This window comes from Halichoerus grypus, chromosome 6 (genome assembly GCF_964656455.1).
Source record: "Halichoerus grypus chromosome 6, mHalGry1.hap1.1, whole genome shotgun sequence".
NCBI lineage: Eukaryota > Metazoa > Chordata > Mammalia > Carnivora > Phocidae > Halichoerus > Halichoerus grypus.
Window position 1 is genome coordinate 4,325,112 of NC_135717.1, and position 15,505 is coordinate 4,340,616.

General features: G+C 52.0%; 1 protein-coding gene across 1 annotated transcript; it reads right to left on the bottom strand.

Moving 5' to 3' along the window:
- Positions 1–3,604: 3,604 nt before the first annotated feature.
- On the bottom strand, positions 3,605–4,584 carry LOC118542617 (olfactory receptor 10AC1-like). Its single transcript, XM_036102993.2, has one exon. The coding sequence runs from the start codon at positions 4,580–4,582 to the stop codon at positions 3,605–3,607; it is 978 nt and encodes a 325-aa protein (XP_035958886.2). The 5' UTR covers positions 4,583–4,584.
- Positions 4,585–15,505: the final 10,921 nt, after the last annotated feature.

A 15,505-nucleotide genomic window follows, 5' to 3' on the forward strand; every position in this document is an offset into this window, starting at 1 on the left:
GAGCTGGCTAAGCTGCTCCGCCCCCGCGTTGTCCGGCCGGGCGGTCTGTGGGGACCCGACCCTGACACTGGCCCCCCGATTGCAGCTGCGAAGCCGCCAGCGGATGTGAGGTCCCCACGTGGCTTCTCCCACACCTTGCGAGTTGCAGACTCCCCTGCTCGCCAGCGCCTGACGCGCTCCTTAGCCAAGACCCCCGTGGCACCTACCTAAACCCTGCTTTTTTCTGGTTTGCATTGACCAGCATGGTCCTAGCCTACAGACCCTAATAAAGTCACGTGCCCAGGTCCAGTCTCTCTCTGTCTGCTTTCTGCCTTGACATCCCGTGTGGCCCCTCCGGGCCTGCTGTGTACTCCTCCCCTGGGGCCCTGTGAATAATAAACGTCTCTGTTTCCATTCCTCCTGTGGCCTGCTCTCGAGCCCGCTGACCACCTTAACGAGTGTTAGTTTAACGTCATAACAACTGGCCACAGGAACAGGTGAGCCGTGCCATCTGGGGGCCCCACGCTTGCTGGCCTCGGCGGGCGCTGGCTTTGCTCTGTGGCTACTGATCATCCCGAAGTGCGAGCTGGGAAGGAAGCAACCAGAGTCCTCCTGGACCTGGGAGGACGGCCACGGGGGCTGCTTTGAGATGCTGCGGGTCTGTCTGCCACCTGTTAACGCCCCGCGGAGGGCGAGTTCCCCCAGCAAGTGTTGGACTCCGAGCACCCGCCCGGCCGAGGCTCTGAGGACCTGCTGCATGGGGTAACGGCCCCGACAGGAGTGGCGACCCTGCCGGGCCCCATGTGCCCTTAGAGGCCAGAGAGACTCTCCTTCCCTGCGAGCTGTGCTCACAGGTGGCCCTGGGACTCCCAGTCCCGCCTGGCGCCATAGGGGCCCTCGCACTCGGGGGAGGCACAGCTCCTGCAAAGGCAGATGCGGCGGGGCCCGTGCTCCCTCCGTTGCTGTACACCTTGTCCCTTGACCCCGTGGGATATTGCGGGTCCCACCCTTGGCACATGGTCGCACAGGATCTAGTGGCCTGATGTCAGTGGTCCAAGTGCCACGTACAAGGCCTGAGCAAGTTAGCAACCTCCTTGCTGAAGTCAAAGCCCACAGACGTGGCCCTGGGCTGGTCAGCCTGCAGAGTGCCGACGCGTCAGCACTGGGGGCCTGGGGGTCCGCCTGTCACCGTCACGTTGCTGCAAGTCACTCCTATCCTGGGGAGGTCGACTGGGACACCCCGGAGAGGGAAGTGGCCACGGGGGGACATCCACTGCAGATCTTTCCCGTAAGAGTCTGTAGGGTCAGATGCGGGATGGCAGAGAATCTGACACTGGAGACTATCGCGTGTTTGAAAGCTGCTAAGAGAGTCAATCTTTGAAGTTCTCATCACAAGGGGGGAAATGTGGCAAATGTGAGATGATGTTAACTATACTTCCTGTGATCATTTTACAGTATGCGCATCTATGGAGTTGTGTTGTACACCTGAAATCCATGTCCTGTTACGTGTCACTTATATCTCAATAAATAAATGAGAAAAGAACCCAAAACTCGAAACTTTATGCGTCTCAAGACTTGCCATGTTCTCAAAGCCTTTGTGCAACGGGGGGGGTTAGGAGGGCCGGCCGGCTCTGACCTGCTGCCCGCCCCCAGAGGTGCGGCCAGGGGCTCACCGTGCACCGTGCATAACTGTTCACGGGGACCCAGGGACCCAGGGCGACTGCCGCGACGCAGGTGCGCCTGCCCCCGCCTGAGATGAACCGGTGACAGCTCAGACCCCAAATCAACCACAGCCGCCCCTGCCTTCACCCCAGGGAGGCCTGTGAGCTGGTCAAATGCAGACGGCTCCTCGGTTGTGGCTCCCACTCTAATGGGGTGCAGCCTGCATCGCAGGATTGCTCGTGGAGCGCCCCTCCGGAGCCTAACCCCAGCTCCAGAGCCCAGCTGGAACAAAATCAGCCCCGCGCACAACCACAGACGGCTGGGCACCGGGTGCCCCTTCAGTTGGGCCCAAGAATTTGCCAGCTGAGGTTGTCAGCCCACTCTGACACTGAGAACAGACCCCAGAGGAGGACTTGGTCTGACAGATTCTTGCCCTTGGTAGGACTCCAGAGCCATGCTATGCCCTGGGCCTGTAGCCCACATGTGAAACCCCCAGAGAACCCAGGAGCTCATCTATGGTTTGTTCCTCCCATCAAATTCTTATTAAGAACTACCAAGTTCACGGATCTGGAACTAGAAGAACAGGGTCTGAGGTCTGGCTTTAAAGAGCTCACCGTATAGTTGCATGGGGGGCGTGGGTAGGTGAGCGGAAAGCGAAGCAGATGCTGAAATTATATTTTGGAGTCGCAGCCATTGTCATTGAGAGGAGGAAAGCGTTTTCGTAGGTGGAACGAGAGGAAGGGAGTACCAGGGAAATAAAGCAGCACGAGCAAGGGCACGGCGATCCCGACGGCTTGCCTTACTTGGCAACAGTTGAACCAGCTGTGGTTTATTTTAGGGACAGCGAAGCGCTCAGATCTAAGGTAAGCATCTGGATGAAGATTTGCACACACGGATACCCATGTCATTCCCAGCCAGATCAGAATACGGAACTTCTCCAGTGCCCGCGCCCACACAGACCCTTCTCCCAGGTGACCCCTCTTACGGTATCAACCACCACAGATGAGTCTGTCGTTGCCCTTACGAGGAGGGAGGCATTCGGTGTCTCGCTTCTCATACTCAGTATTACGTCTGTCTGCGTCTGCCAACAGGAAGACCTCTCTTCCTCATTGCTGTGTACGGTTCCCGCACACGAATATGCCACAGGTTGTTGGTGTCTATTCTTTTTTTTTTTTAAGATAAAGAGAGTGGGGTGGGGGAAGGGCAGAGCAGGAGGGGGAGAATCTTAAGCAGACTCCACACCCAGCGTGCAGCCCGACGTGGGGGCTCGATCTCATGACCCTGAGATCGTGACCTGAGCCGAAATCAAGAGTGGGATGCTTAACCAAAAGAGTCACTGAGGTGCCCCCCCTGCTTTTTTTAAAGTAGGCTCCACACCCAGTATGGAGCCCAATGTGGGGCTTGAACTCACGACGCTGGGATCATGAACTGAGCCGAGATCAAGTGTCGGACGCCCAACCAACGGAGCCACCCAGGCGCCCCATCTGTGTCTAGCCCATGTCCATGAACATTTGGCTCCTTTCCAGTTTTTGTCTGTTATCAATAACGCAGCCGTAAACTTCTCTATAGGAGGACTCATTTCTCTTCAGCAGATACTGTGTGGCCAGAGTTCAGCGCAGCTGTTCTCCACCAGGGCTGACCTTGCCCCTCAGGTGACGTTTGGCCATGTCGGGTGACAGTTTTGGTCATCTCAACTGCGGGGGAGCGGTGGTGTGTTACTGGCATCTACTGGGCAGAGACAAAGGCCGCGGAACATCCCACAGTGCATGGCCACCAACGAGAACTGTTCAGCTTGAAATGTCCACAGATGCCGAAGAACTAGGCTGAGGTCCGATTTTGGAGTCCTGGTACGCCGTACTCAGGTTTCTGTCCAGCCCGTCCCGGGGGGCCCCAGACGGCTCTGGATGGTGAGGTTCCCCTCAATGAGGGCGATTTCAGGACAGACACCACCTGGCTCACACCGTTAGTTGGCGTCAGCCTGGGGGACGGTCCCTGCCGTCCTGCCGCTGACCGCCCGCTGCAGGGCACGCTGCACATCCCGATTCCGCAGCGTGTAGATGGTGGGGTAGAGCAGCGGTGTGAGGCTGATGTAGATGAGCGAGACCAGCTTGTCCTCCTCGAGGGAGCGGCCTCTCAGGGGCCTGGCGTACATGGCCGTGGCGCAGCCGTAGTGAAGCACGGCCACCGTGAGGTGCGACGCCATGGTGTTGAAGGCCTTGCGGCGGCCGGCAGACCCCCCAGCGCCCAGGATGACCACCAGCACCCTGGTGTAGGACAGCAGGATCAGGGCCAGGGGCAGCACCAGCAGCACCAGGCAAGCTGCCAGCAGGACCCGCTCCTGCAGCTGGTGGTTCCCGCAGGCCAGCACCAACACCGCCGGGAGGTCACAGAAGACGTGGTTCACTGAGCCCCCCTGGCAGAAGGGCAGCTGGAAAATGGCCGTGGTGAGCCCCAAGGCCAGGATAGAGCCCCCAGCACAGCAGGAGGCGAGAAGGCACCAGCAGAGCCCCGTGGTCATGAGCTGGGGGTAGTAGAGGGGGCGGCAGATGGCCAGGTAGCGGTCCAGGGCCATAGCGGCCAGCAGCAGGCACTCGGAGCCTCCCAGCGCCACAAAGAGGCCCATCTGGGCAGCGCAGGTGGATCGGGCCACCGCCTGGCCCCCCGGCGGCAGCAGGAAGCCGGCGAGCATGCGCGGGGTCAGCACCAGCGTGTAGGCCACCTCCACAGTGGACAGTGCCCCCAGAAAGAAGTACATGGGAGTGTGCAGGGCGGGGTCCACGACAGCCAGGCCCAGGATGAGCAGGTTTCCAGCCAGCGTGGCCAGATAGAGTGGCAGGAGGAAGGCGAAAAGCAGCTGCTGCAGCCCCTGGGGCCACCCGGAGAACCCCAGGATCACGAACTCCTGCGGGCTGGTCCAGTTGGACTCGGGCCAGGGGCTCATGTCAGGACCTGTGGGAGGATAGGCGCACTGGCCAGAGAGGAGGGTCGCGGTGACACATCCCTCCCAGAAAACACACGGATGGTCCCCACACCCCTTCCACCGGAGACCCCAGGCTTTCTCCCCAAGCCAGCGCTCTCTGCCCCTTGTTGCCCCCAGCCCAGTGTCCCCCAGGAGTTCAGATGTCTGGAGCCACCCCCTGCTCTCCCTCTGGCCTCCATGCCCCATGCTCTTCCAGGCACCCAGGTGTCTCTGCACACCTGTCCACGCAGCCCCCGGTTTGGCCAGCATTCTGAGCCCACAGCCCCTGCACCCGAGGGGCCAGCCTTCAGGGAGGAAGGTGGGGATGGACACCTGAGTGGACAGTGGCCTGAGGGGTCAGATTTCTGAAGGGATAGGCTCTTTCCTGAGCGGCTGGTTCTGGGGTATGGAGATGGTCGCTCCTGGGACAAAGCCCCGGGTGAGGGGCTGGAGCAGCACCGGAGTCTCCTGTCCGCAGAGGCCCGTCCCACCCCCTGCACTCACCCATCCCGGGGCTCTCTGCGGATAGACCACACGCCCTCCTGTCCTCACCTGCCCTGGCTGTTGTCTTATTTATGTTTTCCCGCTCTCCCATCAGCTGGACTCAGGACACCCCCATGGTCATCCTGGGCCTGCCCATTCTCTCTGGCTCTGTCCCGGGGAAGACGCGCACCTGCCCCGTGTTATGGTGGACACGCCCGAGGCCCAAGCTGCGACGTTCAGCCCCAGCCCCCCACAGACCCACTCCCTTCTCCGAGCTGAAGACCCTCAGCACTGCCACCCACACGCCCCGCCCACACTTCCAATTCAACCTGTCCCGAACTACGGCGTCATTTCTCGAGGAAACTTCCTCGACCTTCTGTGAATGGAGCTAGCCCCGGGCCCATTTCCAGAGTCAGAAGTCACTGTGGAGGAGCCCCCCTCCTGCACCCCACAGGACGACTGGGCAGGTGCACCGCACACCTCCGGGAGTGCTTCCCTGTTCTCTCACCTCTCCAGTTTCCTCTCCCCTCCCCCCCCCAGCAATCACAGCGGACACCAGCCGGCGCTCCTGCCTCCAGCACCATTCACCTGAATGACCCTCCAAACGTCAGCTGACAATTCTTGGCTTAACTCTCCCTTCTTTGCCCCGGGGTTATGTCCGAAGTCCCCTTCAGTGTGACTTCTGGCTTTGTCTCCTGCATGCTGGCACCGTGGGCTCCATGTGGAGTGTGTGACTCCCCTGTCCTGGGCAGACCTGTCCCTGCACACGGGGGAGGGGGCTTCCTGGGACGCCCTGCAGTCCCCACATTCCCTACAGGGAAGAGCTGGGCTGACGTCACACGCTACGTGTGGGTGACGACCCCTGCCTCCCAGGTGTCATCCTCCCATCCCACCGTTGTCATGGCAACGCCACTAAACTCAGGCTCCGGAATGGAAGGTCTGAGTCATGTCTGTTGTTTGCTGAATTATTGTAAGTGAGGGGATTAATCCCCATTTCTCCCAAAGGTATGCCTCCTGTCTGTGTCCCTGTGATGTCCCTGAGTTTCTGGTCCTGGAGAGGCCTCACCCCTTGGCGACAGACAGCTGTCCCCACCTTATGTTGGTTCCTCCCCTAAAGTGCTCCTCAGCATGTGTCATCAGTCTCATCCCGAGATGGGATCCATGCTCTCGGTCATCTTCAGGGCCAGTGCCCCCCCAAACTACCAGAGTCCTGTTGGGCTGGCCGCCCCGCCGTCAGAGGTCCTGCCGCCCCTTCATTCACTCTACTAAGAGGCATATTCTCCTTATCGTTGTCTTCACACACCCCAGTCCTTAGAGCTGCACCGCTCAGAAGCCTCAGTAAGCTCAGCTCCCCGAGGAGCCTCAGCTGCCAGGCCCAACGGCTGCCTGCCGGGCTCGGCGCGTAAGCACGCGGTGGACTGGGCGGCCCTGAGGCCGGCGCTGATGCGGCTTGCACGGCCCATCCCCCTCTAGCTGCTCCTGCCTCTTTAACCGGTGCTCCCTCTCCTCACAGGAGGCTGCTGGTGCCTCGAGGCCATTTCTACAGAGCCCATGCCGCCGGCCACCGCCTGTGAACCGCGAACCCCGTCCCCATCTGCTGTGTGACGGCGAGCGGGCCACCACGGATCAGTCTGGTTCCTGCCCCGTGAGAGGAGACTTGGACCAGACGACCTTTAGAGTTGCTTCAGGTTCTGATATCGTACGGTTCTACCGAAAGGTGTGTGTGTGTGGTTATGCTCGCATGCCCAAGGTAAGCCGTTTTTTAAAGATATCTTGATGTTGCAAGAGCCTATGAGGGACTTTGAAGGGCATCGGGTGAATCTGGAACACTAGATCAGTAAGGGAGGCGTTAACCTAGGCCTAACGGTTGGCGTCCATTTACGGATCTTTGAAGAGCCTCAGACCAGTGTACCTATCAAAACAGCTCTTTCCAGCCTTGCCACTGTGTGCGTGTGTGTGTCCTTTTGCAGTGTGCAGGGCACGGTGGGGGGCCCCGGGGGGGCCCCGGGATGTAATGTCATAGTTCTCTCCCCAGCAGAAGCCCATCCTTTGTGTCTCTTGGAGCCAGAATGGCCCAGTGGCACAAACAGGGCCTTGGGGTTCACGTACACCTGTTCTGTCTCAGCTGTTCCACCGACCAGCAGAGACAGCTCCGAGTGTGAATCTCTTGAGGCACCAGCAGCCTCCTCGGTCGTGGTGACGGGCCGGCAGCAAGCCCGGAAAGCGCCTGGCACAGCCCTGCCTACATGCAGGAACCGTAGGGAACGGATCGCCGAGGTAGCAGCACACGCTCAGTCCCGTCCTGTGCTGTGCTTCCCGCTCCCCGCATGTGGGTGACATTCCGCCCTGGCTGAAGATCTCTGGAGACATCGGACAGCGAGTGGCAGAGAGGAGAGGGACGTGCGGGGACCGGGGAGGCGGAGGCAGGCGGCGACCAGTGTCACCTGGCCTCTCTGCCCTGAGGCCAGGACCCTGAAGCCTGCAAGTGCCCGGCCTCGCTTCCTCTTCTCCAAAGCCTCCCCGCAGCTCTTCCGCCAAGGCCTCCTGGAAAGTTGCCCCGGGGACACGGATATCGCCTCCAACTTCCCTTTGTTGGCAACAGCCCCGTATTCCCTCCAAACGCCGAGGGGCGCGGGGGGCGGGGGGGGGGAGCCGAACCACAGCGACGACGCCCCTGTGACAGTCACTGCCACGCGCCCAGCCCCGACAGCGAGCTCTAAACGCGCCCCATGCGCGGCATTATTGGATCTTTGTGAGTCCTCTGTGAGGCAGGCACGTCACTGTGCCTGTTAATTTACAGATGCGGGAGCTGACACTTGGGGGAGTCACACAGCTTCTCCCCTGAGCTAGAGGTCCCCAGGTCGGTCTGATTTCAAAGTCCGTGCTCTTCTGTCTGCCTTGTCTGTGGGTCCTTCCCCACCCAGGCGAGGGGGAAACGGAAAGGGGGCCGGAGGAGAGAGAAGGAAGCAGATTGAGGTGCAGAAACGGAACGAGGCACACGACGCGGGACAGGTAGAGGGAACTGCTGAGGGCAGCGGCAGGCAGAGCGGGAGGGAAGACCCGCGGCCTTTGGCAGAGCATCCCGCCCCAGGGGGTTCATCAGGCTCTGGGCTAACAGAGACCCAGAGAGAGACAGAGAGGGAGAAAGAGAAAGAGAAAGACAGGAAGGAAGAGGGGGACAGAGACAGAGAAACAGAGACGGAGAGACAGACAAGAGACAGAGAGACAGACAGCCGAGGACAGTCTCCTATGTCCCTCAGGCTTCTGGACCTGAGATTCCCCTCTTTGAGGGATTTCCTCTCTACTAAAAACATGGGTTTAAAGCTGGTGAATTCCTGGAGTGCCTGGGTGGCTCAGTCGATGAAGCGTCTGCCTTCGGCTCAGGTCGTGGTCCCAGGGTCCTGGGATCGAGCCCCGCATCGGGCTTCCTGCTCAGCGGGAAGCCTGCTTCTCCCTCTCCCGCTCCCCCTGCTTGTGTTCCCTCTCTCGCTGTCTCTCTCTGTCAAATAAATAAAATCTTAAAAAAAAAAAAAAAATAAAGCTGGTGAATTCCAGCAGGGGCTTTGCACTAAGTCCTTGGCACCCACACCCGATCTTCTGTGGCATCCTTGGAGAAAAAAGACCAAAATCTGAAAACTCATTCATTCAAGCCAGACTTGGGGCCACCAGACCCTAAATGGCAGCCTGAATTAAATCCTCAGCATCTTGGCTGCCGGGTGCCTTGCTCACCCTGCTATCCTGGACGGGGGAATATGCGTCCCCCAGTGACGCCTGCGAGGGGAGAGATCCAGTCTGGGCTGAGTGGGTGACCTGAATCCTGGGTGGAAGGGCAAATTCTGGCCATCGCTACACAGACCCCGTGGGCCTTGTCGGTCCCCCCATCTCCTGGCCATGCCCTCCCCACAAGCCAAGCAGCAGTCCGCACCACACGTGCCACCAGTCTCCCACCTCTCCCTGACAGCACACACCTTCTCCACATCAGAGCGTCCTTCCCCACCTGGAAAGCTACTCACTCTTCACAGCCCAGATCAAATAGCAGTTCCTCTGTGGATACAAATCACAAAGTAGCAGCGGACTATAGAAGGACTTGGTAGAAAATGGGGGGCAGCCCGGCTGCACCACATCGTTCCCCCTCTTCTCCCGTGATCTCCACCTCTGTTCCCAGGGACGCTCACCATAAGCAAAGAGTGACTTAATAGGTTTCCCAGGGCCCACTTAAGGGTCTGGCTTCATCTAAAGCCCCAGGGTCTTGTTAGTGATCTTGGCCCCGAGCTGCGGAGCTTGAGGAGCACGGCGGTCTCAGAAGGCTGGGGGCTGAGGGATGAGCGGGGAGGACAACTTGGGAAATCTGAACTGGGGTGTCCTGGGAGAGTTGGAAACTTCTGGGCCAAGGGGACGGAGGCCACCACCTTCCTGCAGTGATGGAGGGACTGGCAGGAGCCGGAGGTAAACTGGGATGGGGAACATGCCTGCTCACTCCACATTTCCCCAAAGTTTGAACTAAGGGGTGGTCAGCAGCCTGGATCTCAGAATGGGGTGATTGGTGGAGGAGATGGGGGTAGGCACCTTCTCCACCACCACCACCATCACTGGAAAATACCCCAAAGTGCTGAGCAACAAAACGCAACAACACAGACTTCTCGAGTTCTCACTGCCCAATTGCAGAGACGACCACAGCACTGCGAGACAGACGATTCGGTATCCTGCTGTTCCCATTTAACATTGAATGACACCTGTTTTCCATTTGCTACATAGTCTTCTTAACTATTTTAGGCATTAATTTTGTTTACATTTTAAAATATGAAATATCGGGGCGCCTGGGTGGCTCAGTTGTTGAGCGTCTGCCTTCGGCTCAGGTCATGGTCCCGGGGTCCTCGGATCCAGCCCGCATTTGGCTCCCTGCTCGGCGGGAAGCCTGTTTCTCCCTCTCCCACTCCCCCTGCTTGTGTTCCCTCTCTCGCTGTGTCTCTCTCTGTCAAATAAATAAATAAAATCTTTAAAAAAAAAAAGAAATATCTGATTCAAAATTCAAAGGGTGTAAAAGAATAGTCTGACCCAAGAACCCTGCCTCTAAACCCACCCAGAGGCAACAGCCTTTAGCAGATCCATTTCTCCTTACAGAGATATTCTAAGTATACGCGGGATAGCATGCACATGTGTGTGTTATTTGCTACTTAAAAAAAAGATTTATTTATTTATTTTAGAGAGAGAGCTCGAGTGGGGCAGGACGGGAGGACAGAGGGAGAGGGAGAGAGAGAATCTTCAAGCAGACTCTCTGCGGAGTGCGGAGTCCGACACAGGGCTCGATCCCAGGACCCTGAGATCATGACCCAAGCCAAAACCTAGAGTCAGACACTTAACTGACTGAGCCACCCAGGTGCTGCTAGATGCCATCACTTACTGGACAAGTCCCTGTTGAAGGGCATTTAGATGATTTCTGATCTTTGGCCATTACAACCAATACTGAAATAAATATCCTTCCTTACCTACATGGTATTTGGCATGTGTGTAATTAGGGTCAATGGGTTTGTGCATTTTATTTTCTTTTTTTTAAGATTTTTTATTTATTTGAGAGAGAGGGAGGGAGCACGAGCCGGGGGAGGTGCAGAGGGAGAGGGAGAAGCAGGTTCCCAGCTCAGCAGGGAGCCCAATGTGGGGCTCGATCCCAGAACCCTGGGATCATGACCTGAGCCAAAGGCAGATGCTTAACTGAGTCACCCAGGCACCCCGGGGTTGTGCATTTTAAATTGTCTTAGTTATTTTGTTAGTTATTCACATGTTACTTTGCATCTTTATTCTAGCACTCAGTGCTCCAGTCTGGAATAAATTAAAACACCTGCTCGTCCTCCACATCTTCACCAACACGGTGCTGTCAGATTGTCCTCGATTTGGTAGAAATGCGGTGTCTCAGCATAATTTTAATTTGTACTTCTCTGTGAGTGAAGTTGACCTTCTTTTCCTATTTTAAAAGACATTTCTATTTTTTGCACTGTTCGTTCATATTCTTTTTCTTCCCCATTTTTTCTATTTGCCTGTGGCTCTTAGCTTCTATTGATTATAAGCCATTTTTAATATACATATTAAAGGAATTCAACTGCCTGTAGTGGGAATTGTAACTCTTTTTCCTGGCTCACTATGTGTCTTCTGATGTTGTTTATGGCGAGTTTTGCCACGGAGAATTGTTTTATTTCAATGTAGTCAGATTCATCAATATTTTCTTTTGTAAGCTTCTGGGTTGCACATCATGCTTGAAACACTCTTAAAATAAAAATTATTTCTCCACATTTTCTCCTCAAACATTTGTGGTTTGATTCTTTTTTAACAATTAAGTGCTTAATCGATATGCAATTTACCCCGTAAGATGTGGGGTAGGAATCCAATGTTATTTTTACCAGATGTTAGTCATCATTTAAAAAATAAGCATTATAATTGTTATACGACAGACTTACAGAAAACTACACAGAATAATGGTACAATTGAATTTTCACAAAGTGAAGAGACAGAACATTGCCAGAATTCCAGAGACCCTCCTCACTCCCTGCCCCACTGTTGTCTTCCCTCTTCCCTAAGGGAAAATAATACATTTTTTTAGCACCTTATATGGTTTTCCTTGTTTTCAAACCCTAAAATACATATTCTTCTGTGTCTGGTGTCAAAGAAAAATGTAAAGACACATAGTTAACCATCAGCATGCTGTTTACTGGTGTACAGTAGAGATCAAAACCATGGACTGAGTCCTAAATAAGCAAAAAAAAGGGGGGGAGGGGTGGGGGATTTAAATTTTAAAAAGAGGGAAAGGAATTAACACTGCAGATAGTCTGGGAACAGTAAATCTTGTTTGAACATTTTGAGGGGGGCACTGATTAGCTATGAACCAGCAAGGGGGTCAGAATAATCTGTCTTTACCCAGGCTGATGAATGGTATCAAAGAAAATGATTTCACTTGTAGATTCACCAGGAAACCCTGAGAGATTAACTATGGAGAATAACAAACTATCTTTCTGTAACATGTGATCTGTGATTTAAAAAAATTATCTGGAGGGGCGCCTGGGTGGCTCAGTCGTCAAGCGTCTGCCTTCGGCTTGGGTCATGATCCCGGGGTCCTGGGATCGAGCCCCACATCAGGCTCCCTGCTCTGTGGGAAGCCTGCTTCTCCCTCTCCCACTCCCCCTGCTTGTGTTCCCTCTCTCGCTGTGTCTCTCTCTGTCAAATAAATAAATAAAATCTTTAAAAAATTTTAAAAAATAAAAAATAAAAAAATTATCTGGAATGCATATAAGCAAGAAAACATGACCCATAATGAAGTGAAAAATCAATCATAACCAATCCAGAAATGACAGAGATGACAGATTTAGTAGACAAGGACGCTGGGAGGGTTATCACAACTGCATTCCATATGTTCTGGAAGCTAGAAGAAATATTGGTCATGCCAAGGAGAGATGGGGAGTATTTTAAAGGGGGGACAGTCAAACTTCTAGAGAAGAGAACAGCTTGGTCCAAATGAAACATACACCATGTGGAGACAATGCAGGAGAGATTGGTGAACTTGAAGACATCGCAATGGAAACAATCCAAAATTAAATACAGATAGGAAAAAAAAAAAGAATCAGCAAGTTGTGGGACAAAGTCAAGCAATGTAATAAATGTGTAATTGGAATGTGAAAAGGAGAAAAGTAGAGGAGGATGGAGAAAAATATTTGAAGAAATAATGATCCCCAAAATCCCAAATGAAAACCAAATCCATATATCCAAGAAGCTCCGCAAACTCTGAGCACAAGAAACATGAGGAAAATAATGAAACAGCTTAAAATCAGGTACAAAAAGAAAACATAAAAAAATCTAAATAAAAAAGACACATTCTACACAGAGGAATAGATGTAGGAGTGATTGCCAACTTCCTGTCAGCAAGCCTGAAGACAGTGGAGGAACAGCTTTAAAGGACTAAAAAGGAAAAAAAGTCTGTACCCAGTGAAAGTATCTTTCAAGAAAGGAGACATTTAAACATTTCTGAATGTACAAAAGCTGAAAGAATTCATCAAGCAGTGAATCTTCCACGATGCGTGGCCATTGATGTTGGCGAAAATATCTGTAGAGCAGAAGGAGACCTCGTTTCATGAATGCACAAAGCTTGTGAAAATAGAAGGTATTTAGAGTCTGTGGTTATTAATTGCCTTCTTTATTAGCAGGTACTTTTTGAAAGCTATTTCAACCTATCATGTGTTATTGATCAGTAGCGTCAACTGTGAGCCTCATTTGCTCTTTTGAACTTGATCTTTGAAAATATTCTCACCTGTAGTTGTTTGGTATCTGTTGAGGCTAATTCTTCAGTCACTTCAAGCTTGGCATTGGCGTCTCAAAAAATGAACAACCTGCGAGGTATCAGTAACTACTGTCAACTCACTGAGAGACAAGGTAAACCACTCAAAGTCACTTGCCTTGTTTTGAAATTGACTACTGATGTTGCTCTCAATGTCCTTGACTCTTCTCACCAAAAGGCCAAACATCTCAGAATATGTTTATCTTCTCTTACACATTTTTTTTTCCAGCTGTCTCTGTCACGATTTAATTAACCCATTAGGTAGGTGGCTTTTCTTGCTTGGCTAATAAATGGGCCACTCAGAAATACTCAGTTTCATTTCAGCCTCATTAAAAAAAAAAGATTTATTTATTTGAGAGAGAGAGAGATCAGGAGGAGGGACAGAGGGAGAGGGAGAGAGAGAATCCTGAAGCAGACTCCCCACTGAGCTTGGAGCCCGACATGGGGCTCGATCCCAGGACTCTGAGATCATGACCTGAGCGGAAATCAAGAGTTGGATGCTTATCTGACTGAGACACCCAGGCGCCCCAAACCTCATTACTATTTTTGTGAAGAAATTCTGATGTGATGAGATCATCTCTTTCAAGCTTTCTAATGTCTCTGATTGTTGCTCTCCTGTGAGCTGGGAAGAGGATGACGAGTGTCTAGCCTGGTAAGGTCAATGACTACTGTACTCTCGAGCATAGCTGTGTTTTGCTACGGCCAACACAATGCTTTGCCATCTAAGTCAATAACAAAATAATCTTCACTCCACCAGGTCTTAAAAGTACAGTGTTTGAAGTCACTTTTCCTCTTTTACAAAATGGATATACACCGTGTCTGTTGCAACTGATCTTTGTTGCACCTGCTTGAGTCCGCCATTGTACTCCCGATGCAGCCACATGGGAGTGAGCGATCCTGGTTACGTTCTAGCACTTTATTTATGGACACTGAAATTTGAACTTGGCAGAATTTTCATGTGTCACGAAATATTATTTTTCCTTTGATTTTTCTCAACCATTTAAAAACATAAAGGCATTCTTAAGTCAGAGGTTGTACAAAACCATGTGGTGGGCTGCATTTGTTGAATGGGCCATGGGTTTGCCAACTGCTGGGTTAAAGAGATAATTATAGTGCCAAGTTCCTATGTTAGAAAAAAAGATCTGAAATCAAACTCAGCTTCCACCTTAAGAAACTGGAAAAGGAATAGTGAATTAAATACAAAGTAAGCACAAGAAAGGAATAAAATAAAGATCAGAGCAAAAATCCCCAACATGGGAAAATTAAAACAGAGATGAATAAAATTACAATTTTATTTTTTGAGAAGAGCAAGAAGATTGATAAATCTCCAGAAAGACTGATCAGGAAAAAAAAGAAGAAACAAATTACCAAAATCAGGTAAAATGTGGAGAAACAGAGCCACATGCTCATCTCAATAGATGCAGGAAAAGCATTTGACTAAAACCTGCATTTATCTCTGATAAAAATTCTCAGCAAACCAGAGAAAGAAAGGAACCTCCCTATTTAATGAATGATAAACACGCTCAAGTGAACTTGTGTCTTTTGAGTAATTTGTCCAGTGTATGTGAATTGCTGGATCAATTGGCATAAAATTGGTCACATATTTAAGTATCCATAGGATCTGTGGACAGGGATCAATTGTGCTTCTCTCTTTTTTCCTAACTAATCTGGCTAGGCTATTTTTATTGATCTTCTCAAAGGATCAAGTTTTAATTTCATCAACTTTCTCCACTTTTTTTTTTCTCTGTTATATTTTCTATTTGATTGATTTCTCCTCAGGTAGTATTTCATTTCTTCTTCCTTTTGGTGAATCTGGACTGCTTTTTCTAGTATGATAAGGAGGAAGTTGCCATCATTAGCTTTAGACCTTTGTTCTTTCCCAACGTAGACATTTATTGCTAATCCCCTTTAAACACTGTTTTAACCACGTCCCACAAAATGTTATACATTGTTTTTTAAATTTTTTTTCATTTGATTCAAAATACTTATTTCCTTTTTGATTTCTTCCTTGACCAGTTTTTCTCCAGATATTTCGGGGCTCTGTTGTTAGGTGTATATATGTTCATAATTGTAGCATTCCTGATGGATCAATCCTTTTATCATTA